Source organism: Seriola aureovittata, chromosome 15 (genome assembly GCF_021018895.1).
Source record: "Seriola aureovittata isolate HTS-2021-v1 ecotype China chromosome 15, ASM2101889v1, whole genome shotgun sequence".
NCBI classification, from domain to species: Eukaryota; Metazoa; Chordata; class Actinopteri; order Carangiformes; family Carangidae; genus Seriola; species Seriola aureovittata.
In genome coordinates, this window is record NC_079378.1 from 11,500,107 (window position 1) to 11,509,926 (window position 9,820).

At 36.5% G+C, this 9,820-nt stretch overlaps 1 protein-coding gene across 1 annotated transcript; it reads left to right on the forward strand.

Annotated features, from left to right (window-relative positions):
- The first annotated feature begins 182 nt into the window (after positions 1–182).
- LOC130182565 (organic cation/carnitine transporter 2-like) lies at positions 183–9,654 on the forward strand. The gene is made up of 11 exons (XM_056397576.1): positions 183–1,087; positions 1,474–1,656; positions 2,898–3,001; positions 3,722–3,876; positions 4,042–4,213; positions 4,672–4,798; positions 4,931–5,031; positions 5,949–6,163; positions 7,359–7,541; positions 7,635–7,770; positions 9,050–9,654. Exons 1-11 carry the CDS (start codon positions 881–883, stop codon positions 9,117–9,119), a joined length of 1,653 nt encoding a protein of 550 aa, XP_056253551.1. The 5' UTR covers positions 183–880; the 3' UTR covers positions 9,120–9,654.
- The last annotated feature ends 166 nt before the right edge of the window (positions 9,655–9,820 follow it).

The following is a 9,820-nucleotide window of genomic DNA, read 5'->3' on the forward strand; positions in this document are numbered from 1 at the left end:
GGCAACTCTAAAATGTGCTGTTTTTATTTTGAAAAAAAGCTTTTATTAGGCACTGAACTATGGATATCTTGTGTGAACGCTGTTCACAATGCAGACATTAGCCAACCACTCACCACACTCCCATACACACACATTTTAGAGTGGCCTTTTAGTGTGATCAGCCTGAGGCACGCCTCTGCAATAATACTGTTGTGTAATCAGCGTCTGGATATGCCGCACCTGTCAGGTGAATGTAACACAATTGTGAACAAAAAGAGAAAAAGAGAAAAGAGATAGAGAGAGAGAGAGACAGAGAGACACAGAGAGAGAGACAGACAGAGAGAGAGACAGACAGTAGTAATACCACTGGTTAGACCGGTTTAGCAGCTTTGGGAGCCAAGACCTCTGTTCTTTTTTTTTTATGGTTTCTTGTCAATGGATATTAACTTCTAAATTTTTAATGGACAATGAACTCAATTCATCCCAAGTTGCATCAAGTGGCCTTTTGATTTCACGTTTCTTTGATTTTGATTGTGGGAATGTAGGGAGTTCAGCTGGTATGCTTGTTTTACCTTGCACAGGGCGGCTTGCTGGAGGCAGGTAGCAGCATGACTCCACTTACGCTGCAGAAAAAAACCCCAGGGGGTTTATGATATAACTTTACTATACTGCGGAACACAGTGCCAGAAGACAGTGGATACAAGAGCAGTCTTAGAAAGAAGTGGATGATTTGGCTGACACCATAACTTTTATGTATCACTGGGAATGTTTCCACCAAGTCAAATTCCTCTGTACATTGTTGATTTGGAAAGTAAGGCGGTAAAGGATATTTGACTCTGCAGGAGACGGTTGCAGGAAGACAGTGAAGAGTAGTCTCAAAAAGAAGAGGATACTTTTGACTATGAGGGATTATGATGAGACCATAGCTTTTCTGGGTCAATGGGGACGGTTTCAGAAAGTTATCTTCTTCCTGCTCTGTGCCAGCATCATGCCCAATGGATTTGGCTCTTTCACCCTTGTCTTCCTGATGGATGTACAGAGTCACCGCTGCCAGGTGGTTGACGTCAACCTCACAGAGGACTGGCATAAAAGCACCATCCCAATAATGGTGAGTAGGCTATTAGTTAATATGAGAGCTCCACCTCAAAAATGTTTTTTAATATTTTGAGCACAGGATGATTGAGAAGATTTAAAAAAAAAAAAAACATCTTGGCAAAGGAAAAAGGAATCTCAATATTACAACAGTGTTCAATAATAAATAATATTTTTCTGTAAAACTGATAAATAGAGGCTGATAAACTTATATGGCCACATTTCAGGGTTAAACATGAAGGTATAGAGAAGGACGGGAACTGTTAGGACACAGTTGTCAACACCATATCGTTCAAAAGCCATTGTTGTATCACCGTTTTAACACATTTCCTTACTTAGTAACTCACTGAAATTTTTTTTACGATAAATTAAAATTAAAGTTTGTGTCACTGTGACTATGAGGTGGTGAATGAGAAAGAGGAGCTGAGCAGATGCAGCAGATACAAGCTGGATGTGGTCAGAAATCTCTCTGCTCAGGGATACATTCCTAGCAGGGACATCAACCTCACAGACCTGGAGCAGGAGGACTGTGTGGACGGGTGGAGCTACAGCACAGACATCTACCAATCCACCATTGTCTCTGAGGTGAGTGTATGTGACCACGACTATGAATTTGCTTGTTGCCAAAACCTGTTGTTCTTCTCATTTTCCCCATCCTCCTCTTCCTCAGTCTTCACTCCACATCTCCATAGTCTGTTTGTGGATTTGTCTTGCAGCCTTTGCAGTTTCCTGTTCATGTTGTAGGTGTCTTGAGTGCCAGCTTACTGTGTCAGCATGTGCACAACATCAGCCCCCTCTCTGTCTGTCTGTATCTTATTTGCATTTCTCTGTGTGAGATAAGGCTTTTCTCTACAGCATTTGGGTGTGTTCAGTGCAGTGAACTAGTAAAGAAGTCCGCTATTGCCAAATTGTGATTTAATCATGTCTTTCCTTGTACGTGTCAGGCTACTAAATACCTTACAGTGTGCTTGCATTTCATAGAAGCACACCCTTTGACAGCTTGTTTAACTCAATGCAACTTGTCTTTGTAATTCCAACTGCATTTTCAGTCTGGTTAGCCAGCTTTTTCGGTCTCTGTATTTGCTGATGCTTCTGTCACATAATTTGCATGTTAGGATTTGAATGTAATTCCAGTGTCTTTGTTGTTGCATGTGCCTGTTTCATTGTTGTGCTAGTTGGGTGAATACTTTCTGTGAGACATGTGATGCAATATGTGATCTCACATTTTCTAACATGACATTTCACGGTTCAGGCAGAGAATGGAAAATTCTGCCTGGGGTGTTAATTAGGTGTCATTAAAGAAATCATTGCTTGTGTAAATGAACTGTCTTCCTGAAAAAACTCAATCAATCAACAAATTGCATTTGTGTATTAACGACTCTTGTAGCCTACCTTTTTTTTTTAACATTTCCTTTAGCAGCGATGGAAAATTCTGTCCAACCCTCCAAAGAGGCTTGTTTAAATACTGTGCTCTGACTATCATCACATAGACTTTATTTATTTATCCTAATGTAGGTTAGTTGTTTATGATCTCAAGATTGTGCTCTAGGATGAGAGATTGGCAAGTCAAAAAGTGTTAACAGGTGGACTAATGTGTTGTTGGTTTGGGTAATTTTATGGGAAGTGTTAACAATAAGAAAAACATAGAATATCAGCATTCTTTAAGCATAATCTGACCAGGTACACCTGAAGAGACATCCGAATAAGTACCATATAAAACCAACAATAGAGAGCACATCCTAAATTCATTAAATCAATAACATTAACATGGATGTCTTCTTGTCTGTGTATTTCATTGTTCAACTCTTAATGAATGGTTATTCCAGTTTGACCTGGTGTGCAGTGAGCAGTGGAAGCAGCCATTGACCTCCACAGTTTACTTCCTGGGAGTTCTTGTTGGATCCTTCTTTTCAGGACAGCTCTCTGACAGGTATTGGAATCACCAGTTTCAAGTGATATACACTGAACACTACACCACTCATTTAAAGTCATCCTGTACCACAACTTTTTTTAAGGTAATTTGATACTTAGTGTGACTTTACACAGAGAAAGTTATGTAACATTATGTTAATTATGAATTGGTATTTGTAATTACCTTGAGCAGTGTTTTTTTGTCAGTACCACACAACATGATACCCAGTGGCAAATATAATTTTGAGTTATTGTATCATTTTTTTTTACATAAGTATTTCCAATTTGTGCCACTTTATACTTCCACTCCACTGCATTTCAGAGGGAAATATTGTACTTTTTACTCCACTACATTTATTTTACAGTTGTAGTTAATTTGATTTTGCATTAAAACATGTAGTCAACTTATATAATATGTATTACTAAGGCCCTTCACAGCCATTTGCAGTTTTTCTGGCTGATTAGATGTATTCAGGGTGAAGTTGTGAAAAACTATGTTGCGACCATAGGCCTACTCCGTTACTAATAAGGATGATTAAATTGTAACTTGTCCCGCAGCCGAACTAACAGAAGAGAGATATCAATTTGGTAGACATCATTATATAAATTATTTTAAAGTGAATTTCTTGTTTGTGTTGAGCACATCTGCTGATCACATTGCCATGCCTGCCCTTTTCAGTATATGCATTTTGGTAGTGATTTTTTTTTTCCTAATTTTTACTTTCATTCAAATTCTCAGATTCGGAAGGAAACCAATTCTTTTCGCAACCACAGCAGTCCAGACTGTTTTTACCTTTGCTCAAGTCTTCTCTGTTTCATGGACTATGTTCATCATCCTCCTCTTCTTTAATGGTTTGGGGCAAATATCCAACTTTGTAGCTGCTTTGGTGCTAGGTAAATATGAACATCTCATTCTATAGACACTGTTTTTTGAGGGTTTTGAATGAATCTAGATAATGCAAATAACCAAGTTTGTCAGAAATACTGTACTTCTTTGCATGCCCTCTTCCTTGTTCAGCACACATCCATCTCTTTGCTTTTCTTTCTCTCTCTGTGCAGGAGCTGAGATCTTTACTGGCAATGTGCGTGTCCTTTACTCATCTCTAGGCACATGTTTAGGCTATGCTGCTGGCTACATGCTGCTGCCTCTTTGCGCTTACTATTTAAGGGACTGGAAATCTCTCCTGTTGGCTTCGTCTGCGCCTGGCCTGGCCTACCTCCCCCTCTGGTGGTAGGTTGCACTCACTACAAGAAAGCTTATATTTTGTTTGCCTTACCATGAATTATCATAAATCATAGACTTTATCTCTTACCAAGGTATTTGTGTTTAAAAGTCAGTGTTATTGGAGTTACATTCCAATTGAAACCACAGCCTAAAAGAGCAGACAGTAATTTAAACCACTATTAAAGTTGCATTTGTTTTACATCTTTTTATCTCATAGTAAGAGTTTCCAAAAGAAACATACCCACTGAAACAAATGTCAAATTTAAGTCTTAATTGACTGCATGGCCCTTTAATCTGCATCCATATGATCTTAGATTGTCATTTTGAAAAAGCACCCATTGTCGTCATTATCATTATTATTCTCTCCCGAGAGAAGTATAATAACTTATATCCACCATCCTTAATGGTTTGTCTTTTGATCCAGACTGAAACTCTATATGTGTCTGTGTTATATAATGAGGCAGGTTAATCCCAGAGTCCCCTCGGTGGCTGCTCTCTCAGGGAAGAGCGGAGGAGGCTGAAGCCATATTGAGAAAGGCTGCTAAGTGGAACAAAGTTCAGGCTCCTAGGGTCATCTTTGAAGATTATAGTGTAAGTTGACAAGATGGTGACAAAAAATCTAAAAAAAAAATTAAAAAAAGAAGAGAGAAAAAACTCCTGTAATATTAGGCAACTTAGAAAATAGAGAAAACAGAGTGAGACTGAGGTTCTTGTATTTTGCAGATTAATAAGGCAAATACACACCTGAAGGTACACCACAACGTCTTCGATCTGCTGAGGAAGCGCGACATCAGAACCACAACCCTCATTCTCTGTTTGGTGTCGTGAGTAAACAGTCTGAGCATTTCAATCACCATAAACTCACAATGAGATTTGCTGTACTGTATTATTAACAGTTTTAACATTACTAAGTACAGTGGCAGTGAGAGCCCGTTGTACTACAACTTATGAAAACTTGCAAATGGGAAAAACACAATTAACTGAAGAGAATATCTTCACCACTTTGGTAACACGTATGTCCCATTTCAAAAGAGGTCATTAAAGATTAAAAAAAATATTAAAACACACACGAGTTAAATGTTTTAATCACTTTGGCAACACATGCCTGGCACACAGAAAATACAGAAAACACAAGCAAATACAAAAAAGATGCTGCAAGTTATTTTTACTGTCTGAACTTTCCATCTCCAATGTCTCAAACTCCTGATTACCAGTAACATAAGTCACATGTGTTAGTAAATTGAGACATTTTTAATAAAAACAGAACTGTCACCATTATCATATTAGATATTATTTAGATATTATTATTATTATTATTATTATTATTTTATTATTATTATTTTATTGTTATTAGAAATAGAAAACCTTCAGTTTTCATTATTATTATAGATATTATTTTTTGCAGTATTGGGAGCTTGAAGCAGTATATGCACTTATGTGCTATATTGAACTGTGTAGGGCTGTCCTCTTGTTTTGAGCCAGTTTTATTGATCACAGGGTCAGTTGCTAGAGGAGATTGAATTGTCACATTCAGAAACAGCAAAACAGGCTAATGAGCCATTTCTGTGAGAGCAACAAACCTCTGGAATATTCTACCTGTATTGAAACACAGGCGATACTGAACTGCATAAAATCAAAGTGTGGTTAGAATTTACTCAAATATGTGTCATATTAAATTATCTTTGTATTAAGGTTTCTATTCAATCTCTGCTGTATGTCTACATATCGTTGACTTGCCAAGGTTTACCACGACTATTGGGTACTATGGCCTGTCCTTCAGCACATCCCAACTCCATTCTGACCCCTACATCAGCTGTTTCATCTCAGCAGCTGTGGAGATCCCAGCATACATTTCCAGCTGGTTGGCCCTGCGATATTTTCCACGACGGCTGTCTATCGCCAGCACCTTGCTCCTTGGAGCAGTGTCACTGTACCTCATTCAACTGTTGCCTCAAAGTAAGCAAAAAAGTACACCCAGAATGCCAAGAGACTTGAGTTTTCAGACACATGGAGTAAAGTAGAAATAATAAATAAACAGAAGAAATTGTTCAGACTTATTTTGTTTTCTAAGAACTAAAACAAGTAATTGAGAATCACATAACTCTGAACTGATCATTTCTGAATGGAGAGCAACAGGAGCTCATGGTATATCCTGCATTAACTGATGCAATAAATCATCATCAGTCATACATTAGTTATGTGTATTACCTTAGCTTGTGTTTTGCATCTTTATTATAAAGTGTGCCTGGTGGGTAAAGACAGGCAGATGATACGGAAACGCACTGTGCTAATATGTTGTATTGGAGCTTGGTGTCAAATGAAGAATTCCACGTGACTGATGATGTCTGATTTAAACAGCACTGCTCCTTCAGAAAAGGCTCCATCCATCCAGTTTTTAAAGTTTTGCAGCTAAATGTGTGATAGGTGTATTTTTGGGATAAAAAGAAAGTAGAACAATTGAGAACTATGGCATAAAACAAATCATAATTATGAAAAATCTAATGATGTAACATTCCATAGATATCAACCATGAAGACACATTTACCCACAGTGAATGTAAACATTAATAAGGTACATTAATATTTCATGTCAGGCTTTTTGGATAATGCATTTGCTAATTATGTTACTGTAACCTATTGCACAATATCATCTACATTTAATGTAGCATCTCTACTCAAAAATATAGCTGCTTCGGCTCCAGACTTGAGAGGCTACTATAAGTGTGAGCCATCACATTTCACTGTGCTTGCTGTATTTTTATTTTCTAATTTTATTTTGGCTTTATTTTACCAGGTAAGATATTAAGAAAAATGTCTTATTCACAATGACTGCCTGTCAAGTGCCAAAAGGGGAAAAGAAGAGGAAGGGACAAAATAAAAAAAAAAAGACAATTAAGCAAACAGAAGTAAAACATTTACAAGTATCATTAAATAACCATAAGCAGGCCCTTAAAAGCAGTGACCGAGATAGATTTATCTCAATCACTGCTTTTAAGGGCTTACAAAGTTTCATAAGGCTTCGTCTGCCCATCAGATCACTAAACACTCAATTAAATGTAGCAAATGAAGAGTTACAGACTGGTTAAGACTGTCTATGTGTTTCTTTTTTTTTGTGTGTTCAGTTAAAAACAAAGTATTTATTCATCCTTTAGATCTACCATACCTGCCTCTTACACTGAAGATGTTGGGTAAATACGCTATTACCACGTGTTGCTCCATGATGTTCGCCTTCACAGCGGAGCTGTACCCAACAGTGCTCAGGAACACAGCAACAGGGACATGCACTACTGTTTCAAGATTGGGGTGCTGCCTTACACCATTGTTGTTAAAGATGAGTGAGTACACTGGGTTTAGATAAAAGAGATTAAATGCACACATAGAAGACCAAGCCTTTTCTCCCATCTAAACATCCCTTTCTCCTTTTTTAGGTCTATACTCTAAATACCTTCCTTATATAATTCTGGGGACTCTGGCTGTTGTTTCTTCTTTTGCTGCTCTATTCCTTCCAGAGAGTTTTGGCCGCCCTCTACCGGAAACTATTCAACAGATGCACAAAAGAGAAAGGTATTCTTGTCCTATATAAAATAAACCCGAAGCTACTGCTGTGCCAAACTCATTTCTATATACTAAATTATAATACATGGTTTATATATTTAATAACTCTGACATTATTAACTGAATTGACATTTTAAATCAATCTTAATTTCACTTTCTGTTGCACTGCTAAATTTGTTCCTATTCATTTAGCTTCTCAAATAGACTGTGTACTGATTTACTATTTAAAACCACAATGTTATTATCTTATTAGTGCAACTCCTTATACACAGTGCACCATTATACGTACACAGTATAAGTCCAATATTCACAGTAAAAAAACACAACTGCACAGTAGACAAAAATCAACTTCATCATCATCAATTTAATGTAATATTTAGTGTGTCCCAGTAGTTACACATCTTGAAATTAAAGAGTGAGGCTTACAAAATAATTTTGATATGGAACGGGATAAGAAAACATATTGGTAAATGCAAAATGAGGAAACTGAATTTAAAACCCTGTAAATAGATTTTACAATTTCTTTTAAAAATAGAATAATAACCTGGAATCTGGCACATGTATCGACCAGCATAAAAAATGTTAAATTCAATTTTAAATCATTATGATTAACCACTGAAAGATTTAGTATTTATTTTCAGTGGTACATTCCAGACTCCTTATGTTAAAGGTTTAATCATTAATTTATCAATAACAATGTGTCAAATTAAATTTTGAAAACCAAATCCGCTGCTTCCCTTGGATTAATGGAGCTTTATAGTGAGTTTCAGCTCATTGTTTGACTGTCCAGTTTTGATTCACTCTCCCCACTCACACAGTACTATTATTGGTCACTGCAGGCAGCAGGTTTCAGAGAAAAGCTCTGATAAATCAACTATACACTACACCCCACCCCAAAAAAACAAAAAAAACAAACAGAAGACAAACAAAGTCTGCCTGGTGAACATAGTGAACCATTTAGCAGCTGAGGGATGTATCCCACAGGAGCTGGTAACGACCAAAAAGAGAGCTAACAGACAGCTATTATTATCTTAAAACCTTTATTATATTTAAGTGGTTAAGAGATCTGGTTTTCTTTCTTCGTGTAATAGTTGTAGTGTTAAAATGTGTACAAAACATTTTCTAAGTGGACGTGATAATATGACATGAGTCACTTGATGAACACACCTGCTTGTGATGATAGTGATGAAATTGAAGGCATCAAAAAAAAATTTTTTTTTTTTTAATTTTTCTCATTTTAATTGCAAAACAGTATAACAATATTGTTTGTCTTTTCTCCTTATAACAGGATAACCTTTCCATGCATCAGTAGAAAAGAAACCTCTGTACCCACAGAACACCTGGACAGTCCACTATGATTATTTGTTTACAGTTCTTAAGATTTAAACATTTGTCCTTTTTTTTGTTTTGTTTTGTTTGTTTGTTTGTTTGTTTTTTCTTAAGACAGACAAAAAGCTGTTTATCAGGCAGGCAAATCTCTTAAATAAACAAGTTACAGAATGTATTTTGGTTACATAATGAATATAAATACTGATTTTTTTTTTCTGTTTTTTATCTTATTTATGTTTTCATATACAAGCTATGAAGCTTTTTAAAAAGCTGGTAATACATTTTTCAGTTGTCAAATAAAAGTTCCAAAGTTCATGTCTGTTGAGGACACCTGACAAGTGCCCAGTCATACTGTAACTTTTTACTACCTTTGTAATCTATAACCTGGCAGTGACAAAAAAAAAGAACTTGAGAAGATATTTTATGGCATTTACCTGAACAGAAACACGTTTTTGTTACAGTTTGAATAAGGATCAGTTTGGGTCAAATATTAATTGAAATATTGCAGTTATTTGTTATTGCAAATAAAATCAATAAAATGTTTGCATATCTAGCAGCTTTGGCTATATTATTTACTGCCCAGGTCACAGTAGTAAACAGCAGTCATAAGTAGGTGAGGAATATTATCTCAGGAATAGTTTTATGTAGTACAGGGAGTGGCTACCTGGCAGGTGGGTGGTGGCAAGTAAAAAGTGGTCTACAAGAATAAAGATTGTGGAGGGCACAGCTA